The sequence below is a fragment of the Pipistrellus hanaki genome, assembly GCF_964339955.1.
Source record: "Pipistrellus hanaki genome assembly, chromosome: 16".
Taxonomy (NCBI): domain Eukaryota; kingdom Metazoa; phylum Chordata; class Mammalia; order Chiroptera; family Vespertilionidae; genus Pipistrellus; species Pipistrellus hanaki.
Window position 1 is genome coordinate 30,644,969 of NC_140518.1, and position 25,138 is coordinate 30,670,106.

General features: G+C 53.4%; 1 protein-coding gene across 13 annotated transcripts in view; it reads right to left on the reverse strand.

Moving 5' to 3' along the window:
- SEZ6 (seizure related 6 homolog) overlaps positions 1-25,138 on the reverse strand; it is a gene marked incomplete at its 3' end in the record, with an annotated part of 46,197 nt that overhangs the window by 15,508 nt on the left and 5,551 nt on the right. For 12 of the 13 annotated variants that reach the window (XR_014793063.1, XR_014793064.1, XM_084862883.1 and 9 more), the window contains exons 2-3: positions 8,201-8,857; positions 7,609-7,742 (exon numbers count right to left, since the gene is read on the reverse strand). Coding sequence is in view for 11 of the 13 variants with exons in the window: in XM_084862885.1 (XP_084719011.1) it covers positions 7,609-7,742; positions 8,201-8,857 (791 nt within the window). Of the gene's footprint in view, positions 1-5,034; positions 5,147-7,608; positions 7,743-8,200; positions 8,858-25,138 lie in introns of those variants that run through there. The other variant, XM_084862878.1, reaches the window with a different exon arrangement.

Consider the following 25,138-nt stretch of genomic DNA (forward strand, 5'->3'; position numbering starts at 1 on the left):
CTGTGGGTTCTGAGAACAGATGTGCCCTGAGGACGACCCTGGCTGGGAGAAAAGACCTAGAGGGTCTTTGGGGCTGAAGAGAATGATAAGAGAGGGTGCTGGGCAGAAGTGCCTCCTCCGCCAGGAGCTCTCCACCATGGCACATTTGGGTGGAGGCTGCCTGGCCATCTGCTGGTGACATTCCTCAGGGAATTCCTGCGGCAGGCGGAGGCTGGAGGAGGCCCCTTCAAACTTGGAGATTTTGTGATTCCAGAGTTGGGCAAACAAGACTCACACACGTGGAATCTGTAATTATCGAGAGATGCCAGGCAGCATATAATTCTGCCTTAAGTGGCACTGAACGCGTGCAGCAGGAATCCTCTAGGGGGAAGTGGAGGAGTTGCAGGCAGAGGGAAAGCGCACAGAGCAGGTGGGTCTGAGAGTGCCTGGGGTGGGGGTGGGGGGGATGGACTGGAAGGAGGAGGAGGAGGAGGAGGAGGAGGAGGAGGAGGAGGAGGAGGAAGGGAGGACATCTCTACTGGGAAATTACTCTGGAAGCAAAGGCAGAGAAGTAGAAACGAATTAGCATTTTTCCCCAGTTCCCATAAACACCCTTTTGACCTCTAGCTTCCAGCTCCTGACCCTGCTGGTTTTGCTAGCAGCAACAGCATCATTGCAACAACAATAATTACCATTTACAGAGCACCCATAACATGCCAAGCCTGTGCTATTTATGGATATTATTTCAGCCTCCCCACAGGTATCAGGTAGGTGGTAAAATCTCCATAAGTAAACAGAAAGGCTAAGGAACTTGCAAAAGATCACACACAAGTGTTACACAGCAGAGTCTTGCTTTGCTGGAGGCAAAGGCAGCTCCTTTCCTCCGGACCTCATGGGACTGTCGCCCGCAGATAGACTTGCAGACATCTTTATTCCCAGGCCCCAGGCCTGCCAGGTACAGCAGGGAGTTGGAACTTGGCCTGACTTGGCTTTTTCCAAGATGCTGAGATTTGTGTTCCCACCAGCCATTCTTCCCCTCAGAAACCTGTCAAGCTGGGAACACTGGGAGCTGAGGCCTCTGGTCTGGGGAAGGCAATGCCCCCTTAAGCTGGCCTGGCTCCTAGCCCAGTGTGGTGGTGATGGTTGTGATGAGTGCATGGAATTGAGAGGGTCTGGGTTATTGCCTTTTTAAGTATCTGCCTCCCCAGAGATTTTTTTAAAAAAAATATATTTTATTGATTTTGTACAGAGAGGAAGGGAGAGAGATAGAGAGTTAGAAACATCGATGAGAGAGAGTCATCGATCAGCTGCCTCTTGCACACCCCCTATTGGGGATGTGCCCGCAACCAAGGTACGTGCCCTTGACCGGAATCGAACCCGGGACCCTTCAGTCCCCAAGCCGACGCTCTATCCATTGAGCCAAACCGGTTTTGGCATCCCCAGAGATTTTTAACTCCTTGAGGGCAAGGGCTTGGCTGGTTCATCTTGATAGTGCCAGTGTCCAGCACAGGCTTGGCAAGGAGTAGATGCCTAGGAAAAGTATAATGAATGAATGAATAAATGAATGAATGAGTGGCAGCAGGCACACCTGGGGGTTACCCGATCCTGTGTCAGTTTCCCTTCCAGGCCACTGGGTTCCCTGGGGATCACATCCACAAAGCACCCCTTTCTTGGCCAGAGACTGTCTGGTCCCTCAGGTTTCAGACACCTACGTGCAGGCCCGCTGCAGTAGCTGGAATGTAATTTGTCGCTTGTTTGAGGGCCAGGCCTGACAGGAGCCAGACAGGCCTGGGTGTTGGACAAGGATGGTGATGAAGCCTTGATGCAATTTGCAGGCTCCTGAAGAACTTGGGAGACAGATTGAAATGTCAGTTCTGCTCACGAGGACTCTCTTTTCACACTCCTAGCCAGTGACAAGAAGGGAGCTGGGGGCCAAGCAGGGGGCAGAGAGAAGCAGAGGGAGATGAGGACAATTCCCATAGGACTCCAGATTAACACTGACCAGAGGGTCAGTTCAGGGAAGGAAATATAGCCACTTTGAGGAGACTGACTCTTTCCTGGATGGGATGTGCGGAGGATACAGGTTGTCCTTTGCCATCCTCCAGACCCTCGGCCTGACCTGTCCCCATAGAAGCTGCCAGTCGGGTCTCCAGAACAGGCCCTAATGGTGTGACTCAGAGGTGGGATGGTGCCACCAGTCTTTACACACAGTTGCCCTAGTACAACCATGCATAGGTGAATGAGCTCAAGGATGGCGTGTATGTGAGCCCCATTCCTAGCACCTGAGCCTCCCATCCCCTGCAACTGACCACAGCCCCTGCACCATTACACTCTCCTGGCCACCGACACACACATGTGTACTCTGACATAGGCCCGCTTGCATGCACACAGCTCCCTCAAACACATGGCCTGGCACAAGATTCACGTGCTCTTTCATGCCAATAGTATAATCACAATTTCCACCGTGAGTTCAAAAGCTCGTTCACACCCAGTATCCTTTCAGATCTCACTAAACCTCAGTAAGGGAAGCAGGTCAGGCTGTGTTTACTCCAACTCCAGAGCTGAGGAAAACTTGTAATCAGAGAAGCTGAGAGCTCCTCTATGGGTCCCACAGTAATTCCAGGACAAAACCAGGACTCCAGGCCAGGGCTCCTGGTTCCTGGTCCAGGGCTTTGTCTTCAGGCACAGCACCCCAGCCCCTCCCCCAATCTGGAAGAATTCCATGTGGGTGTCTTACAGGAGCAGGCAGGGCTGGGCTTCCCCCCCTTTCCCCCTTCCCCCCTTCCCCTCTTCCCCCTTCCCCCCTTCCCCCCTTCCCCCCTCCCACTGTCCCAGCCAGAACCCCCTCTTTGGATTTGCCACACTGATAGATCCTCCCTTCCTTCAGTTGATGGACAGACGTAAACCCCACCTGCGGCCAGACATTCCTGAGCTCTGAACCACCACTCAGCACCTGCCAAATACCCTACGCCATTCCTAAGTCCCTAGGTCCCTAATCAATCAGCGTGTGCTGAGTGCCCTAAGCCCCGCCTTCTATCCTTAAAGGTGCTTGTAAGCCCCTCGCTCACTCTTCCGCACCTCTCCGTGGAAGCAGCCGTTAGGGGTACCCTTCCCTCCAATAAAGCCTGTCCTGCCATCCTGGTCTCCGGGCTACCTTCTCTGTTTAATCTATCATGATGGTGCCTCAGATCCGGGTGAACGTGGTAAATCCTCTGGCCCTGCTTGGTGGCAGGGTCCTGAGTTGATTGGCCCGTTCAGAATACCTCTGGAACCCTGCCGGACCAGGACACGTGGGAATCCCGTCGCTTCTATCACACACCCAGGCCAATCTCCTGGGCTAGTGGAAGGACAGGGGTTCTTGAGTCCTGGGATCGATCCAAGCTCTATCACTGATAAGTTGAAAGGTCCTTGGGGAAGTTACAGGACTTCTCTGAGCCCCAGTCTCACCCGTGAAATAGGATAATCCTGCCACTTCCTGGGGCTGTAAGGATTCAGTTAGGACTGCTGCCTGCAAGGGGCTCAGCACAGAGTGGGCCTCTTTCCCTTTCTTGAGGAGACCTGCGCCCTCCTCTGGTAAGACCATGCCATTGCCATGATGATAGCTGGCTGTCTACCCACCCCACCCGCCGGCCTGCCAGGGCTCCCAGGGAAGCACTGAGCCTGGGAGCCACCCTCCCCTCCCAGGTTCTGTAGCTGCCTGGAAGCAGGGTGAAGGGCCTGAGGTGCCACTGCCCAGGATGGCCCATGCGGGAGCTTTCTGAGCCAAGGAAAGGAGCCAGACTCAGACTGAGTAGCTGGGAGGGGCCTTCTGTTTCAATCTCTGGCTGAAGTCCGGAGAAGGTCAGGAGCTTAGCCCAGTCACCAAGATGGGCTGCAGAGCCGGGTAGGACTGGAAATTCAATTCCAGTTCTGGAGCCCGCAGCAGCCTCTGTACTCTGTCTGAACTGATTCTCTTTCATAAACTCTTACGGGGCAGGGTCTGCTTTAAGGATGGGCAGAGGGGCTAGAGCTGCCTGTACCCCTCTGGCCCCCCTCAAATGGGCCGTTCATGAAAGAGGAGGTTGTCAGAAATAACACCTCTTGATATGTCAGGGAAGAACTGGGTGCTTTGGCCATTAAACTGGCAGCTGGCCTGGCAGGAGAGAAGTGTGTTCCAATGGGGCCACCTGGGGCACTGGGGCAGGGACAGTGGGCAGCTGTGCCCAGGCTCCAGATGGTATAGGGAGCAACCAAGCCAGGATGGAGGCTGGCAGTGGGAGAGCTCTTGGAATGCCAAGCACAGTCAGAGGCAGGTGCCAGGCCCAGAAAGACCTGGAGCCCTTGGGGGAGAATGACTGCTTGGAGAGGATGGGACCTGAATGGGCTTGTGCCCACTCATCATAAAAGGGCTTCTCTGGATCTCTCAAGAAAGAGCCTAGCCCAGTGCCTGGACCCCTGCTGAAGCGGGCAAGATTTCTCTGAGCTGTCCTCGGTGCTGTGGGCGGCTCAGACCCTGGCCTTAGCCAGCACAGATATCTGCAGTGCCCTGAAGGGAGGTGTGGGGCTGGACATGAGCAGGTTAGGAGGAGCTGTGGTCCAAACTGGGCTGTCAGGGATTCTGGAACCCTGAGGCTATTCTCATGAGAAGGACATTGAAAGGGTCTTGCTCAGGGCCCCAGCCTTTGGCTAAGGTTGTGGTCACATGGCAGGGGCTCAATATCACCCAAGGATGTTTTTTCCATTGATTTATATTTAATTTTTTAGAGAGAGGAGGAGAGGGCGGGAGGGAGGAAAGAGAGAGAGAGAGAAAGGTTGATGTGAGAGAGAACCATAGATTGATTGCCTCCCGCACATGCCCCAGCCAGAGCCAAGGATCAAACCTTCAACCCAGGTATGTGCCCTTGACTGGGAATTGAAATCGTGACCTTTCGGTGTACAGGCCGATGCTCTAACCCCTGAGCACACTGGCCAGGCAGGAACAACTTTATATCCTGCTTCATTCTGGCTGATTCTATCCCTTTCCCTCCGGCCCTCCCTGCCTAGGCCTCAGGCTCTGTCTCTGGCCATCAGGGCTCTCCCCTCGGTGTGGAGGCGGAGGGCAGGGCGTTTGTCTTCCACATTTCCTGATGGCAATCCAGGGCTGTGGCAGGTCTTCCTCTCAAGGTTGCCTGGTAACGGCTTTTGCATTCTGATGAAAAAAAATGAGGCGGCAGCAAACAACAGTCACAGGGCTTACATGAGGGGGTGGGCATCTAGGGCGGGGCTTGTGCCTGGGCCAAGGCTGGGGCAGGCAGAGCCAACAGCTTGCTCCTTTGTGGAGAGGCCCAGGACTGAGCCCAGCCTGGCCCAGTGGGCTTCAATGGGGATGGTAGGCTTGGGGGTCAGGTAGAGTCAGCCTAGGCCTGCAGGGGGGCACCTAGCCTGGCATCAGCCCCTCCTGCCCCCTTCCCCACACCTGCAGCTGGTGCCTTCCACCTGGTGAGCCACAGCCAGTGCCACCTCTCATTAGGTGATGATTTTACATTAATTACCTTAATTAAGCGGCACTGAGTGCTAATGGCTTGGGGGATGGTGACTGTTCCTAATTACCCTCCCAGTCAGCCCAGAGTGAGGGGCACAGTGTTTTGCGGAGCGGGAGCAAACAGTTACAGAAATAAGGGGAGGGCCCAGCTGGTGTGGCTCAGTGGTTGCATGTCAACCCATGAACCTGGAGGTCACAGTTCGATTTCATGCCTGGGTGGTGGGCTCGATCCCCAGTAGGGGCTATGCAGGAGGCAGCCGATCAATGATTCTCATCATTGATGCTTCTATCTCTCTCTCCCTTTCCCTTTCTCTCTCTCTGAAATCAATAAAAAAATATTTTTGAAAAAAGAAGGGAAGGGGTCCATCAGTGGTGAGAGACGGTCCCTCCTCCACAGGGCCTGTCTCATAGACCTGGACCCGACATCCCCAGGGGAGGGCTGGGGGTGCTACCCCAGGATAGGTGTAGCTGCCTATAGGCCCGTATCCAAGGGCTTTGGAGCGGATGGGGAGGTGGCTGGAAGTGGGGACCAGGTAGTGCCCAATTCCCTGGACTTTTCCTCTGCCCCTTCCCTGTGCTCCTCAGTTACCTTCCTGACTGCCTTCAAGAGTCCCTTCCTTCCTTCCTTCCTTCCTTCCTTTCTTCCTTCCTTCCTTCCTTCCTTCCTTCCTTCCTTCCTTCCTTCCTTCCTTTCTTCCTTCCTTCCTTCCTCCAACTATCCATCACTCAGTTAGTATGTGGAGGATTCTGGGCCCCTTACTCCAAGGCACTGCCCAAGGCACTCACAACCTAGCTGCGGAGATGGGCAGCTGTAAACAGATGGATAGAAGGCAGAGTAATAAGACATGGGATGGGGGATGCCCCAGGCTTTGGGGATCAGGAGAGAATTCCCAGAGAAAGGGATGCCAGGGCTGAATCCTAAGGGAGGGGATAGCAGGATGGCTCTCCCAGGCAGAGGCACCAGCATGTACAATTGGGGCTTGAGGGGGCAGCGGGCTTGGCCCATTCAGTCAGTAGCAAGTTGTTTAGAGAAAAGGGGGAGTAGAGAACAAGGGAGGAAGTGGTTCAAGATGGGCCCAGAGGCCTGGCCTGGACTCAGAGGAACCTGGGAGGTGTGGGGGTGGGATTAATTTTGTTTGAGAGAAGTGACCGCCATGTAGGTGAACGAGGGATAGTAAGGACAAGCGTGAATGGGGTGACCAGTGAGGCGGTCACCACATCACGTGGGGGAGGGATGGTGGAGTTGGAGCAGGTAGTGATTGTGGGATGGAGGGGGCCTGGAGGTTCTGGGGAGTGTCATGGTAATAGTGTCACTTAGGTGTGAGTTGTTGGGACTCAGGGAAGAGGGAGAGGGAAGGGCCAAGTTGACCTCACGTTGTCCCGGGGATGCCATCCACATTGCGCGGTAGTTGGCCTGCTCCAGGTTCTGACCAGGGGTCAGTCTCTGAGGAAAGCGTGGGGTGCTAAGCAGGTTGAAGGAACAAAAAGGAAGAGCTGGGTTTGGGGCATGTGGAGGTCAAGGAGCCTTTGGCACATTCATGAGGACCTGCAGGCTCAGGTTTTGGGGTTAAGAGAGAGTTTGGGGTTTAAAAGGGATGAGATGGGCCAGGGAGGTGGGAGCAAGAGGCTGGGGCTGTGGGTCTGACTCCCTAGCCAACTGGTCACCTCTCTGGTTGTGTGGCCATGTTTGTCTTCCCCATTTCTGCACCCAGAGGCGCTGCTCAAGGAGTATTTGCTGAAGGAATGAGCGAGTGAATAAATGAGTGAATGACCGAGTAGCCTTGTATTCTCTCTCCTCAGTTACACAGATTCAGACATCTAACCCCCTGTCCACTGAGGCAAGAGCCCCTTCCTCAGGTTCTCCCAAGCCCCCGATCAAACCCCTGTGGGAAGAGGAGGGGCACACCACAGCCCCTCTTAGCCTAGGACATCGCTGAGGGGAGCAGTAGCCTCTTTGCTCACTGGTCCAGAACCCAATCATGCTTTAGGCCAATCGCCTAGCCTTGGCCCCAGGGCCCTCCCCTCCAACTGATGCCCTTGAGCACCCCCTTTTCTCCCATAGCAGGTATCTTACTGGAAAGATAACAAACTAGCCCCAGCTCTGCCCCTGCCCAATCCAGGTCACTCACCTTGATTTCCACCCCGTAGCCAGGGTAGACAGAGATGTAGTAGAAACAGTCCAGGCCGACATCAGGGGGTGAGCTGGGAGCCGGGGGTGAGTCCAGAAAGCCCTCTGGTCCTGAGAAATTCCAGCTACAAGGGCCTGAGAGGCAGGAGGAGACACAAGGCTAAGCCCAGCCCTGGAGAAGTGGGTCCAGCCAAGGCTGATCTGTGTGTGTGTGTGTGTGTGTGTGTGTGTGTGTGTGTGTGTGTGAAGCCCACCTCTTGGGATCTCTAGTCCCCTATGGAAAGAAAGGGACCACCTTCTCTTGAGCACCTTTTGTGTACAATCTTATCCCAGTTCTCACAGTGACTCATTGAGGTAGGTATTCTTACTGCCATTTTACAAATGAGGCTCAGAGAGGTTAAAGTTCCAAGGGCCTGGTGTAGTCGCTTCCAATCAGGATTTGAACCCAGGTCTATCTGGTTCCAATCTGCATGCCTCCTGCATCCTGGCCCTTGGTATTGGAGGGCAAGGCAAACTGGCCCAGTGGTGCAGAGAGGAATTTAGGGCCCCACAACTCCCCCATATCCAGATCTGCAAGCCAGCAAGTAGCTGACCTGGTGGCTGGACTGTGGTGATGGTGGTGGTGATGATGGTGGTGGTGGTGGTGGTCTCCTCATCATCCCCTGAAGCCGTGGAGGTGGCGATGGTCCCCTCACTCCCAAGCCCTGTGGTCCGGGACATGACCTCTGGAGCCCATGGCCTGCCCATGTCTCCAGGACCCTCTTGGGTGGGAGTCCATGCTCTGCTAGGGGGTGTAGTACCCAGCTTCTCCCCTGGGCCCGTGGTGGGCACTGCCATGCTGGGCCCTGCAGGGAGGGGAGCTGTGACATGAAGCTCAGGGGGCTCTGACTCCAGGTTCCAGGGTCCTTCCCTGGACAGGGGCTGAGTGGGTGCTGCAGCTATGGCCGGAGTTGGGCTGGTGAAGACCGGGCGGCTGTCCTGGTTGGCCAGGCGGGGAAGGGGACTTGGGGTCTGTGGCGTAGGTGGATCAGGCAGCGCCGGCCTCAGCTCCTCGCCTGTCTCCAGCCCCTCTTGCAGGAACTCGTCCAGCAGGGGGTGGTGGTTGAGCAGCTTCAGGGTGGGGGCGGTTGTGATGAAGTGGATGCCTCGTTCTGGCTGCTCAGGTGTGGGGGCTACTGTCCACTCCCCATCCGTCTCCTCGATGCCTGGGGCCTGGCCTTCCCCCATGGTTGGGGCCTCCGAGGAGAGTCCTGAAATAACAATGGATGATCAGAGGTTCGCCCCCCGCCCCCTGGAGAGCAGCATCACACTCAGTCCAGGCAGTAGGAGACTCATCCTGTGGAGTGTGCTCACCACGGAGAATCACGGAACTGCAGCATTTTAGAGCTGGACATGAGATGATATCACATACTTCAAGAACGGCACAGGAGATATCCTCTCCCCTCCAGCACTGGCAGTGGACATTACTGTCTATTATTGCACTATTTCCTGTTCTCAGTTTCAGCTCAGAATCCTTCTCAACACAGCACTCCAGGCAGCCATGCTTGATTCCTCAGACCGATGACAAATAAGTATTTGCCATGCCTAATGTAGCTCCCAGGCTTATCGGACTGATGAGCAAACAGCCAAAGAAAGGAGGTGACTTGCTCAAAGTCATATCGGTCGGGTGACCTGAGATGATACCCTTAGCAAGAGTGCCATCCCCACACAGTGACTGTTCTGCCTGCGATAACAGTTCATTGTTTTGTTCTCAGTGAAGCTGCTGGTCACTAGCACAGCAAACCTTGATATATATGGAATTTTATTTTAGACTGGAGGCCCGATGCATGAAATTCATGCAAGAGTAGGCCTTCAAAGCTGTGGTCTGCTGCCTGGATCCCTCCCTCGCAGCCAAGGCGGCTGCAGCCCTGGCTTGGTCCAGAAGGCCGTTTGGTCTAATTAGCATATTACGCTTTTATTATTATAGATTCCGTCATGTGTTTCATTGTCTCATTGTCCCATTTCTCTCACTTCTCAGTCACTTCTTTTTTCTCTTTCTCACTATATATATCCACATATCTCTATCTATTTCTATCTATCTATCTATCTATCTATCTATCTATCTATCTATTTTGCCAGCTCTGAGAAAGCTGGGAGAAAATTCTGATTCTAACGTGTCTCAAAATGGCCGCAGGAAGACTTGAAGGGAAACAGGCAGGGCGAGATAGTTTGCAAGGAGAACGTTGGCTCCTCTGCGTGTCTGGTGGCGGGTGTCATTCCACAGGCTCACACCCACCCCATGGATTGGCAGGCGTGAGGAAGCGGCAGATGGCTTACATTCTGTTCAGGAGACTATGGCAGCTCCGATGTGTCAGACAAATGAGAGGAGGGAGGAAATCGGGGTGAGGAAGGTGGGTACAGGTCAGAGGGCTCTCCATTCCTCTGGGTTTTCGGTGCCTTAAAGCCCGGAGAAACCAGGACCAACCCCTATCTCCTGAGACGCCCACTAAAGCCGCCCATCTGTGCCTAGGCATTCTGTGCCAGGTCCTGTCAACACGGTGCCCAAAGTGGATGTCCGGCCAGGCCCAGACCCCCTGGAGCAGATGGTTGCCAGTGCCCTGTGTCTTTCATCTGAGCCAGTGATGGGAGGTCTAGGCAGTGCCATGCCGGGGCTGTTTTTACCTACCCCCGCAGATGTCACATGACCGTTGCCAGGTGAGCTGAGATGATCTCAGCGTGGCACGAGGAGGAGAAGCCTCCAGGGCTGCCCAATAAAAGACGTGGCCTATGGCTCCCAGGATTGGTACTTGTGGGATTCTTCCCTGGGCGAGTGCAAAGAGATCCTCTCTCTCAGGAAGGGTCCAGAGTGGACACAGCTCCTCCCGCTGGCTGCCAGGTGGGTGCTGGGCAATGGAGCAGAGCTAATGGGCACCTCCCGTCACTGTCGATTGCACTGATTGTGTTATCTGGGGGCACGGAGCACTTGGTTAAATGGGATTGAGATAGCATATCAAACGGGCAAATTGATTCTGCAATCAGCTGCCACTTGGTCCCAGAGGGTGCCACCCACTGTCAGAGACCGTATGATAATCTCGGGGAGACAAGCCATTTCTGGGAAGAGGGCATCTTCAGACGCCCTGGTTAACTGCGATGGAAGCCTGAGGCCCTGTGACACTCCCCCTCCCTACTCCCCTCACCCCACCCCATGGTCTCTCTGCCTGGGCTGCCCGAGTTCAAAGGTGCAGAGACTGACAAAGGGGGAGAGTGTGTGATGCAGGAGATGTCAGGGACCCGGATGCCCAGTCTCATCAGGTACCTATTATGTGCCACACACTGAGTCAGGCTGTTCCCAGACCTGTATTATTTAATGGACACGACACCTCTGTGAGATGAGAATTTAAAAAAATATATATTTTATTGATTTCTTACAGAGAGGAAGAGAGAGGGACAGAGAATTAGAAACATCAATGAGAGAATCATTGATCAGCTGCCTCTTGCACTCCCCCACCGGGGATGTGCCCACAACCAAGGTACGTGCCCTTGACTGGAATAGAACCTGGGACCTTTCAGTCCTCAGGCCAACGCTCTATCCACTGAGCCAAACCAGTTTCGGCAGATGAGGATCTTAGTCCCACATTACAGACAAAGAGCCTGAAGCTTGGAGAGGTGAGGTGAGGACTTGCCCCTCGACACAGTGGTGCAGCTGGGATTTGAACCCGTGCTGATCTGGCTTCAAAGCGTCAGTCTTTCCACACCAGCCTGCCTCGCACAAGAGACTAGGGCTACCCAGCAGAGAACATTCCAGCCAGCGGAGGAAGCGAAGGCTTAGAGAGAGGAATGGACTTGTCCCAGGGTTCCTACGGGTTAGAAGTGGAGCTGGGGCCACAGCCTCAGGCATCTGGAACCCGAGCTGAGTCACAGCCAAGCGAGGCTGCGACCCAGGGAGGCCCCACCCCATTCCCGAAGCACATCTGAGTCGGGGACGCAAACCAGAGACCCAAGAGCACTGCTCCACAGTGTGGGGCATAGAGTCTCACCTACCCGGGTTCCTTCAAATGTCAACTCTGCCACTTAAACATCATGCGAACCTGGCGATTTTTTTTGTCCTTGGCTATAAAGCGGGCGCTTCGGAGGGGTTTTGTGAGATCCTGAACGCTCTAAATTGCAGTTTCCTGGGGGCACCAAGGAAGAGGCCATAGTGCTGCGAGGCTGGGCAGCCCCCTGCCAGGGTAACACTGAGAGGCAGGCTTCTAGAGTGGGGCTCCTCTCGGGATCCATGTTCCTTATTGTGTGGCTGGAATGTGGAGGACAATGTGGTGCCACCCCTGCAAAATGCAGCCACCTTCAAGGTCTGCATGTCTGTGGGGGGCCGCCCACAGCAAGACAGTCCCCATGAGGGTCCCCAACTGCCCGATCCACCATCCACCCAGTCCTGAACACAGAAATGTACCTCCCCCTTCCCCCCTTTCCCGGTTGGCAGCATCTTAGGGCTGGGCTGGGAAACACCACTCCCCATCCCCCACCATTATGGATGCAGAGGCTGCCCAGAGCTTCTCTCTGTCCCCAGCCCTGGAGTGGCCCTGCGGCCGCCCGGGCCCTCCCCCTGCATTAGCTCTTAAGCTATGCAAATAGACATCGGAGGGAGCCCTGTTTAAAGTATTTAGACGAAATGAAAAAAGGCTTTCATCGGCACTAATGAGCCATTCAGGATGCTTCCCCGGTGGATTCTCCCTCTCCTGCCTCCTGGCCTTGCCACCCCCCCATCATGCCGCCCCTTTGGGGATTGGAGGCCCCTCCCCCACAGTCCCAGCTTGGGCTTCCCAGGGAAGGCCTCTTGCTCTGCCCCCTCCTCCCAGGGCCCAGCTGGGGAAATGTAGAGCTGAGGGCCCGCATGTTCTATGCCCTGACAGACTCAGATTAGAATGGGAGGAGGGGTGTCTAGTGAATGTTTGGCGTAAGCCAAAACATTTGGGGGGTGGGGGGGGACTGTTCTTCAGAGCATCCAGCTAGGTAGGCGCTATTGTCACTGTCTTATAGTTGGGGAAACTGAGGCTCAGTGAGGCCCAGGAGGCTGCCAAGGGTCACAGTGCGGTGAAGCTGGAATTGGACTGTGTGGACCAGGCAACAGTTTACGGATGCCATCTCAGGGCCAACGGGGCTGTCCCCACGGGCTGTTTTCCTGCAGATCTTTCTGCACCTCCCAGCCAGAAAAACCTCAGCTTCCAATCCTCACTCACTGACTGACCTGGGCAGGGGGCTGTGCCCACTGCCCACTGACCTTCTGTTTCTTCATCGGTGCATTGGGAACATCTTGAGTTTGGTGCGGGCCATCTATGCTCTCATCTGCCAGCCCCACCCCGTCCTCTGCAAGGGGTGCCAGGTATTCCCCTTCCAGGGCCTGAGCGGCTGGCCCTTGGAGGTAGACACAGGAGGCAGAGCTCTGAGGTGTCAGACTTGGTTCCCTCCTTGTGGTGGCATCAGCTCTGGGATGGGGTGAGGGCGGCAGGACAGCAGGTAGGCACAGGGGAGCCTGGGGAGGATGCAGTGGGCAAGGACCCCACCCAGCTGGGTTCTGGAGGGTAAGCTGTCCCAGCACAGGGAGAATGAGAATTTAATGGGATCCATTTATTAGCCCATAAAAGTTAATGAGTTTATTCTAGAGGTTTCTTGGCCCCTTTGAAGTTTTAATAGGGGATTAGTGAGGGCCTGGCCCCAGCAGAACCCCCATTATCCTAGAGCCCAAGGAGGGGAAAAGGGCCCTGGGAGTGAGAGTGCCTGAGTTCCCCAGAGCCAGGGCCTGGTCTCTGCAGTGAGGGTTTCACTGGGCAGCCCCGCATGCTGGCCTTGAGGGGTCCCAGCTGGAGGCTAGTGGGGCCAAATTGGATCTCTGAAGCCCTAGGTGATGTCCAGTTCTAGAGGTTTCTAATTCCACGTTCTACTGGAAAAACTATTCCTACAGCGTCTCTGCATCTGAGGCAGGTTTGTTGCTGCTTGACTACTTATATCAACAGGGAAGGCAATAACATAAGGCCCATATGACACATGGGGAAACTGAGACGTGGCTGAGATGTGGCTTCTCTAAGGTTCCCTAGAAGATCCAGCAGAGCCAGAATGGACACATTCCTGTGGTCTGGAGCCAGGCAGCTGGGGCTGGTGACAGTTGCTACTACTCAGTGCTAACTGAGTGGACCATGCACTCAGGACCCTAACATGTTTTCTCTTCTCCTCTCCTTACCCCAGGGAGGTCCCTAGAGATAAGGACACTGAGGCCCAGAGTGGTTAAGTAACTTGTCTGAGGTCGCACCGTTAATGAGTGGCCAGTCTGGGAGCAGAACCCAGATGTGGGCAGCTCCACAGCTCAGCTCCGAGCACTGCCCCCGCTGGCCCTCAGCTGTAGCTCCTGGGGCCTCCTACTCTCTCCCCACCAGCCTGGCCACCACCATCTGAGGTACTTGTGCTGGGAGCTCTGCATCTCAGGGTGATGGGGAAGGAAGTCCTGATAGTGTCCTGGAGGGGCAGTTGCTAGGGTGGGCACAGAGATATACTCAAAGGGATTGTCTCTTCCTCTTTCTGGCCCATTTGCTCAATATGCCCCTTCAAACTCTCCCCATCCTATCAGGCCCACCTCCTATCCCCGCTCTGGGGAGCCATCCCTGCCTGGTCTGCTGAGTGACAATAACTCCTTCTCCCGACCTCCTGACGGAACCTCAGCCCATGCACAGCTTGCATTGATGGACAAGGACCCAGCCTGAGGCATCTCTCTTTTCCTCCATCTCTGGCCACAATAGCTGACTCTTGGTGGTAGGCACAGTGAAGGGTGGACTCAAGGCACACAGCTTCCAAGCTGGGATTTGGCCCTTCTGCACATTAGGCAGGCTCTCTACTACCCCATGCACCGCCCTTGGCTAGCAGGGTAGATAGGGATGGGCAGGGGCGGGTCCTGCAGGGAGAAGATAGGCAGCCATCCACAGCAGTGTCCCAGGATAGCCCCAACTGGCGACTGATGAAGAGTGTCTGCTGGCATCAGCTGGCTGGTCCCCTGGCCCCAACTACCCTCCCTTCCCCTGCCTCTGACCACCTCCCAGCACAGCCTCTTATTACCCTCTCTTGGTGAGCCCCTGGCAGCCAGTCAAATATGCAGTGCAGCTACGAATGGGGGCATCTCAGCTTGGCCAGGCTCCCAGCAAGGAAGTGGTTGATCCTAGAATCTGAATCCTTATAGTCTCTGTGAGCATCTCATCCCTCCCTCATTTATGTAGGTGGCAACTGCGTCCCAGGTCACACAGCAAACATGGGGCATGGCTGGAACTTAGGATATTGGGGCTCAGAGAACATCTGGCCCAACTGCTCTGAAGCATGAGCCCTCCACTGCTCTGGGCTGGCTATCAACCATGGGCATATACCTCCAGGGACAGAGAGCACACTGCTTCTTGAGCTGCCAGGGCAGCCATCTTCCTCATTGTGCTGGGGTGGGAGGTAGGTAACCCTGGACTTTGGCGTCTTCAGGGATGGGGTTTCCTTGCCAGATGGAGGCATGGGTGAGGGTAGTGGGTAACAGCCAGGAAGCAGCCCACTGGTCCTGGTCCTGCCCCTTTACTAGGTCCCTATGTGCAAATCACTTCCCCAGCCTGAGCCTCTATTTCCCCAACCGTAAAATGGATTAAGTATCTAAGGGCCCTGCCAGCTCTCATATTATAGGATCCCAGGAGCCACAAACAGCTCAGTGAGTAAAAATATTGAATGCTGCTATTTACTGAGAATTTACCACACTCCTAGAACCATTCTAAGTGCTTTACCAGAATTAATCCATTTAATCCTCACTATAACTCTGAGATATGAACTTTTATTATCCTGTTTTATAGATGAGGAAATGGGGGACCCAGTTCCCAGGTTGCCAGTTTTGATATATTATGTTTAAAGCCAGAGGTTGGCCAGCCCCAGCGTGCTGCTGTCTAACAGAACTCTCTGCGGGGGTGGGCATGTTTTATATCTGTGTCCAATGTGAGACCCAGCAGCCACACATGACTATTGAGCACTTGAAATGTGGCTAGTGAGACTGAGGAACAGATTAAAAATTTTATTTCATGTTAATGAATTTATACTTAAGTAGCCACATGCAGTTAGCGGTTACCAAAATGGAAAGCTCAGCCCCATAACAAGACCTCTCACTGCTTGCAGTGTTTGCCACCTCTCAAAGGGAAGGGCCTGGAGTGGGGGTTCCCAGGGAGGAGTTAAGATAGGGTGGCGGTGTCTGCTCCCCTCCTTTGGACCTGGGAAAACTGGACACTTGGGTTGGCGAGGGGAAGGTGAGAAGGAGCCCTGGGACTTTAGATTTTTCATAAAGGCCCCAGGCAGCTGGGCCCACCAGCCACTCACTCCTTAGGGAGGATTAGTGGCATCTACCAATGCTGTTTGCTTCCCAGCCGTGGCTGAGCACCGGTGTGCTGAGGGACGGGGTATTGGATGGGTAATTTGGGGAGCTCAGGCAGAGCCAGTGTAGGAGGACTTTATGGGGGAAGGACAGCCAGGAATGCTTGGCCTTGTGTGATTTGGCCCAGGGTGTGTGGCTGCTCCCTGACGATTCCTGATATGCTCTACTGACTTGCCACTATCTCTCCGCTGTCAAGAGCACATGGGCCTGGTCTGGCCAGGGTGGGGGACACACTCCCGTTTACCTGCTATAGGTCAGGCATGGACCTTCTAGAGAGCTGTCTTCCATTAAAACATTAAAAAAGAATAGTGTTTTATTTTTAGAGAGAGGGAACAGGAGAGGGGGATAGAAATAGATAGATAGATAGATAGATAGATAGATAGATTGACATAACATTAATTGGCTGCCTCCTGTCTCCAGGGATGGAGCCCACACTCTGGGCATGTGCCAGGGCTTGAATATGCAATCTTTTTGTGCATGGGACCACACCCAATATACACCCAACCAACTGCACCCCACTGGTCAGGGCCATATTTTACACTTTATATATGAAGGAACTGAGACTGAGAAACAAAGTTGATCATCCTAGTTCATATAGGAGAAAAGTGGTAAATAAGGGATTTGAACTGGGTCTGCCTGTTTCACAGGCTGAACTCAATATTTCTACCGCACTGAGCTGCTGCTTCATATTAACACTAGAGGCCCCAGTGCACAGATTTGTGCACTGGTGGGTGTGGCCTGTGGGGAGCAGCCACTCATCCAGGTCAGCCAATTGCCTGCTCCTACTATGGGAGCAGCTGCTAATCCTGGTTAGTAGAGCAGTGCTATCATTGTGGGAGCACACTAACCACCAGGAGGCAGCTCCTGCATTGAGCATCTGCCTCCTGGTGATCAGTGCACATCATAGTGACTGGTCGACTGGTTGTTCTGGTTGTTCTGTCATTCGGTCACTGGCCTTTTATATATAGAGATGTGTGTGTGTGCATGTGAGCATGTGGGCCTGTGTGTGCACATGAGTGTGTGTGTGTGTGTGTGTGTGTGTGTGTGTGTGTGTATGTGTACTAGTACCCTGTTTCCCCAAAAATAAGACAGTATCTTATATTAATTTTTGCTCCCAAAGATGCACTAAGTCTTATTTTCAGGGGATGTCTTATTTTTCCATGAAGAAGAATACAGTACACATTTATTGTTAAATGAAAATAAAGAAAATTTATTACCTGTATACGGTATGGTGTACGGTAGTTGTCAACACAAACCAGACAAACTGTGAATCCTACAGTATCAAGAATTTACTCATTTATTCAATGACAATCATGTCATCATCTTCTGGAACATCATCATAACAATCCAATTCCTGAATTTCCTGGTGAATTTCTTGTGACTCCATTTCTTTCAGAATCAGTGGACCAAATCTCTCATGTTCAGCCTGGGGGAGGGGAGCTTATTTTCGGGGGATGCCTTATATTTTACTCAGAAGGAAACCTGTAAGTAGATCTTATTTTCGGAGGATGTCTTATTTTCGGGGAAACACGGTAGGTCCCAACAAGTCATTACCATTTGTCTTTGCCCATGTTCACCACACCTTGGAACCTGGCTTCACACAGTCCTCAAGGCCAGAAAAGCTCCCAGAAAGGATGTCCCTTTTCACTCTGCTTCCTCCTTTTCACTCTGCTGCCTTCTTGGACCCCAACCTGATTTTTCCTGGAGCCATGTGGCCTGGACAATCCCTCAGGCTCTGGGTGCATGGAGGGGAAGAAGAACACAGCACAGAGCTACGGCTGGGCCTGCCTTTTCTCCCCACTGCCCCTCCCTCCCACGGGGCTGTGACCAGGGGCCCGGAGTAGAGGGAATTCCCAGCTAACTGCCACGTTCTCCGCTTTCCAATTTAAAATCTAATATGGTTTTGCCGCTGCAGAGCTGGGGTCTGGAGAGGTGATTAATGAGGCCTCTGCTACAGAGTCACCTGCTGCGCTCTGCACCTTCCCCTGCGGCCCTGCGTGTGTTCCCCCTCCTGCCTGCCTGCCGGCCCTGGGGACTTGGGGGTCCCGGCCCGGCCTGCCCACAGTTCCTGGGTCTGGCAAGTGGTACAGGAGCTGGAGACTTGGAGTGGGGGTTGGGAAGAGAAAGGAGCTGGCAGTGGAGGTGGGGACAGTAGAATCGACCCCACCCCTGGGTAGGCTGGAAGGAGCGGAACAGCGGGGCCTCCTTTGGCACCGCCTCCCTCATTCACAAGGTAACTAATCAATTTACCATGCTCCACCAATTATGCCAGTTCTCAGTAGCGTGGTCAATCAGGGGACAGATAAGGCCTCTGAGCTGGTGCTCAGGTCAGTCCTCCCTTAGCACCAACAGCTCCTGCCACCACCTTCTCAGCAACAGGGACCATATTTCTCTGAATGAAAAATCTTGGAAATGTCAGCTGGGATGAGGAAGGCTGTGAAAGCAGGAGCTACATTCTCCCTGGAGCTAGGACCAGGGCTGGCTCAGTCCAGCCCAGTGATGAAGTTGGGAGCAGGGAGTGATCTAAGGAGGAACAGCCATCCCTTCCATCTTCTTATCCCTGCCCAGCTCTAAGCATCTGCCAAGGCCAGTCCTTCCCAGTCACTGAACCCAGCAAGACAGGGCCATAAGGTGTCAGGGCTTGAGATCAGATACCATCTTGGGCTCCTGATCAGCAGCTCTGAGCTGCTGCCTCCTCCCAGCCCCCACCCTGAAGTTCAAAAGCCAGCACCCATTGAGGTTGTCCCAGCACCTGTGTCCACCTCTGAGATGAATGACCAACCTGGTAGTCCCAAGATTTCCCCCCATATATTTTTAAAAAATATATAATTTATTGATTTTTTACAAAGAGGAAGAGATAGGGATAGAGAGTTAGAAACATCGATGAGAGGAGTCATCGATCAGCTGCCTCTTGCACACTCCCCACCGGGGATATGCCTGCAACCAAGGTACATGCCCCTGACTGGAATCGAACCCGGGACCCTTCAGCCCGCAGGCTGACGCTCTACCCACTGAGCCAAACCGGTTTCGGCTCCCCCCATATATTTTTTTTATTGATTTCAGAAAGGAAGGGAGAGGCAGAGAGAGAGATAGAAACATCAATGATGAGAGAGAATCATTGATGGGCTGCCTCCTTCAGGTCTCCTGCTGGGGATTGATCTTGCAACCCAGGCATGTGCCCTGACTGATAATTGAACCATGACCTCCTGGTTCATAGGTAGACCCTCAACCACTTAGCCATGCTGGCCCGGCTGTCTGTGGCTTTTTACTCAGGTATTTTAGAAAGTCTTTGGGTGGGTGGACAGAGAGCCACAGCTCCTCTGTTATCAGTGTCCAACTGCAGGGGCTGATGGAGCCTCATGTGGGTAATGCTAAAGGTGGAGGGGCCTGGCAAGGTGGGGGACTGTGCTCTGTTGACTTGCTGCCTTACTTCTGTATGGCACTAGACCCCAGTCTCATCTTTACCTGCTAGTCAGGGTTTGCTGAGCATCTGGTGGGCGTGGCTGTGTGGGTGCATACATACGAGTATGCAAGTGTACATATATATGCATGTGCTTGGGGCGGCATGAGGTGGGAGGTAGGGATGGAGGTATGAGAAAAAGAACTAGGGAGAGATTTAACATTTTCCAGTACCTACTGTGTGCCAGGCTCTGCTGGTCCACACTATCTGATTCATCTTCCCCATCCCACAGATTGAGAAATAGGATCAGAGAGCTGAGAGAAGTGGTCTAGCTGGGCAACCATTAGCCCAGGAGACTGACCTGGAGCTGTCCCTGCCCTGCAGAGCCTTAAGAGACAGATAGGAGGACAGAGGCAGGAACAAAAGACCTCTGAAAGCAAGGGCAGCTTAAGCCCATAGGGCAAACACCGACTCTGAGGGGGTCAGGGCTGCTTCCTTCTTGGTCTCTAGGTTCAGGCTCCTTGTACTGCTATACCCTACCCCTCCAGCTGGTGTCGGTTTTCAGATCAGCTGGGACAGTGATGGAGTGGAACCCAGAAGCCCCAAGAGTCTGGAGGGTAAGGAGTTCTAAGCGTGGCCTTTTGGCAAAGTTGAGCCTTAGCAAGAATCAGAAACCCCTCTGGAAAGTGCCAGGGTGGTACTAGAGGTCCTTGGGCGGGGTGGGGTGGTAGTCTCATCCAGGTATGCCTCCCTCCCCCTGACTTCCTGACACTTTGGGCCCTTTTCTGCCTCTCCATCGTCCATGGGGGAGACCCAGGAGGTCTGGCCTTACTTCCAAAGGGCCTGGGGAACAGTCACTGGAGGCCTGAGCTCGGTCCTTAGGGACTTGGAGGTGGCGGAGGGAGGACAGCCTGGGACCTTCTCCCGGCCCAGGTAAGTAAGTAGAAGAAAGCCTAGCCTGCCCCAGAGTGTGGGCCCCGCACCTGAAGTCGATCCCAGGATCCCCTTGCCACCATGGCCTTGTTAGACTGAGGGGAAAGGGCCTTACCTGCCCAGCACCTCAGCCTGTGAGGCTCCCCGGCTTGGCCTGTCCACAACCCCATTTCCCCTGCAAGTCTGAGTGGGGGAGGGGAGGGGTGCAGAGCTGCTAAAAATAGCAGTGGCAGCTCCAGCTATGAGTCTCCTTGAAGGATCAGTAGAGCCTAAGAGTGGAGAAGAAGAGAGTGGAAGGCGCTCTGGGGGAGGGACAGTCAGGCCTGCGCTGGGGCCTGCTGTGCTTACACCAAGGACCACAGTCCCAAGATACAGAGACAGAGGGCACAATATGTAGGGACATGTGGACACAGACACCCCAGGAATAGGTGGACAAGCAGGGCAGAGATGTGCACAGACATGACTACCTGCACATCTCGGGCTTCTCCCTGAGACCCCTAGGAACCCCAAATAGGCCCAGTTGGCGCACCTCCAACCCTTCAGTCTTCTCTCTTACCCTAACTTTGCTTTGACCTCCACGGACCCTGCCAGTCTGGGTGTGTGGACACCTTGAGGTGAGAGTGCTAGGTCCCCTTCCCCTGTCTCTTCCGGACTCTTCTGCTTGAGGCCCAGAGCAGGGAAGGACCAGGGGCACCAGAGGCAGCATCAGCATTGCTGATGCAACAGGGACTAGACTCGGGGCACCACACTGGTGGCTGGGGTTTTAGGAGCACCACCTCAACCTGATCAGCAGGCGTCTTCCGAGCCTGGGCTGGCAGGCAGTGGGGGGAAAGAGGGACGTGGGAGGGAGGTGGCCAGACCCAGTAGGGCAGGGATGGGCTCTGCCAGTAGATTGGCAAGAACTGAGTGGGCAGTGAAGGAAGAAGGACAAAGAGGGCTGAATAAGCAAATGCACAAATGATTTCTTGACCTCTCGTGCGTGCTTTGTTTGGTTCCTTTGCCTGAAGTTGCTATGGGCTCTTCTGTTCTCAGAAGAAGGTGACTCCTCCATCTACTCCATTTCTTCTGATCAGCCAGAAAATAGGACAGGAGGGAGCCTGCCAGCTGCCAGACCAGATGTTTCAAACCACCCTTGCTGGATGTAAATGATGTCTAAGACAATGCCCATAAGAGCAATGAGGCAGGAGGAGGCCTTTAGAAACACCCCGAACCCAACCTTCATCGCTCTGCACTTCTAGTCTCACCTTCCTGGTCAGACCTGGACCAGCTGACTCCACTGTTCAGCCTTGGGCTCTTCCAGCTTCTGATCCAGCCCCTCCAGCAACTACCCGAAAAGCAGCCCCTCCTGCTGATGGACAGCTCTGGCTGCTGGAGGATCCACCCTTCAAGCAGGCCTTCTGGCTTCTTTCCAGTCCCAACCCCTCTGATTTCCTTTGCTCTTGATGCTATTCTATGGAAGAGGTGGGGCAGGTACCACGAATCCCAAGGAAGCTGAGGCCCAGGAAGGAGACACAGCTTGCCCCAAATCACTCAGCCAGCAAGAGCCAATATTGGGTTTAAACCCTGGGGTTCTGGCTCCCTGACCAGTACTCTTTTATTTTATTTTTATTTTATTTTTTTAAATAAATCTTTATTGCTCAGATTATTACAATTGTTTCTCCTTTTCTCCCCATAGCTCCCTTCCACCCTGTTCCCGCCCCACCTTCTGCCTTTACCTGCTCCCTCCTCCCCGCGCCATTGTCCTCATCCATCGGTGTATGATTTTAATCCAGTCTCTTCCTGCAACCCCACATTCCTTTCCCCCTGATAATTGTCAATCCATTCTCTTTTTTTGCCTCTGATTCTATTATATTCACCAGTTTATTCTGTTACTCAGATTTTTAATTCATTTGATTTTTAGATTCACTTGTTGATATATATGTATTTGTGGATCATAATTTTTATATTTTTTTCTTCCTCCTCCTCTTCTTAAAGAAAACCTTTCAGCATTTCATATAATACTTGACCAGTACTCCTTTAATTATATCCTTCCTATGGGGCTACACCCTCCTCCTGACCCACAACTTGGCTCCTCACACTGCACCATCCCAGGCTCTGGGTCTCCCTAGGCACCTGCTGGCTGGTGGGACCCAGGCCAGATACTCAGCAGGTGGCTGCTAGGGGGACAAAGGAACTGGTGCTCAGCTGCTGGGCTGGGAGGGAGGGAGGAAGAAACTATGGAGAGGAGGAAGCTCTGGACTGGGAGTGTGGAGGGGCAGGGCCTGCCTCTGTGCCTTTAATAAGGATCCAGCATGCAAAGCAGGGTAAAACAGCATACAAATGAGCATCTGTGGGAGGTGGTGATCTGTGGCTCAGGCACATTTCACAGTTCTGCCCTCTCAGCCTGATGACCAGCTGGGAGGGTCCTGAGGGTAGAGAGAGGAGCTTGTGGGGAAGGGAGGAGTGGGGTACTGGAGGAGATGCTGAGGATGATGCCCGGGTACAGGCTGGGCCCCTGGGGACTGCACTGGTGGAGGGGAGAGGCCCATTGTGTGGATTCTGCAGCACATGTGGCTTGGTGGCACTAGGGACCCTGCCTCTGCCTTGTTGGGGGATTAGGGAAACATCTAGACTCTGCAGAGATGGGAAGAGCTGTGGGAATGTAGGCCCAGGGATCCCAGAGGCTTGCTGGGCCCTCAAAGACCAAAAAGTGAGACCCCTTGCTAGAGATAAAAAATAACAACTGAGGCCCAGAAATCTCTTCTTGGCAACAAATCTCTTGTTCTTAGGAAGGTGAGTGGCTGGACCTTGTAGGTGCTATTGGCATCTCATTTAATTAAAATCAGAGGGTCCTTGGTCTAGCTGGGGAGGCAGTCACAGCTGAGCTTATAAAGAAGGCAGCTCCTGCCGAAACCGGTTTGTCTCAGTGGATAGAGCATTGGCCTGTGGACTGAAAGGTGACAGGTTCAATTCTGCTCAAGGGCACGTACCATGGTTGTGGGCTCATCCCCAGTAGGGGGTGTGCTCTTAAGAGGCAGCTGATCGACGATTTTCTCTCTCATCCATGTTTCTAACTCCCTCTCCCTCTCCCTTCTTCTCTGTAAAAAATCAATAAAATATATTAAAAAAAGAAAAAGAAGAAGAAGAAAAAAAAGAAGGCAGCTCCCTGGCTAACCTGAGTTTCTGAAGGGCAGAGATTATGTTGTATTCCTGCCTATGAGAGCACCTGTTAGGTGCTGAATAGAATGGAAAGGATGGGTGGATGAAGGATGGACAGGCTAAGTTCCTGATGGGAACTATTTAGTGTCCAGGGGGCAGAGAAAGCTCTCTGGGTTGAATGCTCAGGAAAAGAGAGCGTGGGAGAACCGAAATAAGCTGAAGGGTCCAGAGCAGCATGCTAGGTATGGAAAAATGCCTGAGCAAAAAATGACAGATGCACAAGGCATATACAGGGCCCAGGGGTCACTCTAGCGTCCTCACCCAGTCTCTCTGTTGTCCCCCTTCCCACACCCACTCAGTTCCTTTTTGTCTCCTGGCAGAGCCCCTGGTCCCTGCTGGGCCAGCCAGGACCTCCCACTCCCACCGCTTCCCGCCAGCCTGCCTGCCAGCAAGACTGCAGACTCTGCAGCCGGAGTCCCGGATTGTTGTTGGAAAAGTGGCAGGTTTGTTTGCTCCAGAGCCCGCCGAGAAATCTCAACAATCAATGGCCAACAACACTGCCGGCGGCTTCGGCATCGATCGGCCCTTCTATGCCAGGGTTGGCAGTTGGGTATAGGTAGGCAGGCTTGGCATCTAGCCAGTCCAGGAGCTGAGCTTCAGGCAAGCTTGGGTCTTCTCACCTGGGGGCTGGGGCTGAGGGGGGCTGAGGGGGGTTGAGGGGATGGGGGGCAGCCCAGGATGCCAAGACTAGAGTGACTGGGCCTATCATTCTCCAAAGCTCCCAAAGGGTGAGAGGATGAGTCACCCAAGGTCACTGACCCCTGGGTCAAGATTTAGGGTTCACCTGACTCCCAGCCCTGTGCTTTACCCTGGTCTCCAAGTGTCAGAAGGAAGTTTTATTGCTTTGCTACTAAGGACTGAGCAAGATAACATGTCTCTAATCTACAGCAGTAAGGACTGAGGGTAGACATCAAGAAGATAAGCCACTGTCATCATCAGAAATGTGCTGGAAGAAAGTTAGGGGCCATTTATGTCCTGGGTCTGTCTGGCAGCATGGGCTTGAACTGGCCTATAAAATGCAGATAATAGCTTCTATCTCGTAGAATGATATGAGGACTAAATGAATGAATGTATATAAAGCACTTAGTACAGTGCTTGGCCCATAGTAAATGCCCAATGAATGTTTGCTATGATGGTTGCTGCTATTTTATTATTGCTATTATTGTTATTATTAGGAGAGTGATACTCTCCCGGGTTCCCATCTGCCTCTACTGCCTGAGGCTCTGCTTCAGGCTGGCAGTTGGGTATAGATACCAACTGGCTAAAGCCAGGTTTTAAAAAAATGGGCAGGCAATTTGGAGTAGTCTTATTGGCTTGGAACCCAGAATAACTGACTTAATCTCTCTGAAACTCTGTTTTCCCATCTGTAAAGTGGGGGATAACTTGTCTCTTGTTGTATTAAATAGAAAAAGAGTGTGGAAGGTTTGGCTCCTGAGTGTTCTGGGCCACACCTCACATCTGAATATATGTTTGTGAAGTGAATGAACCCTAGATGGATGGACCCCAGGGACTGCTCTTTTAGGAGATGTGAAAGATTTGTGGGCATGAAGTGTGGTCCTGAATAATACATTGACCCCCACCTTTCTTTCA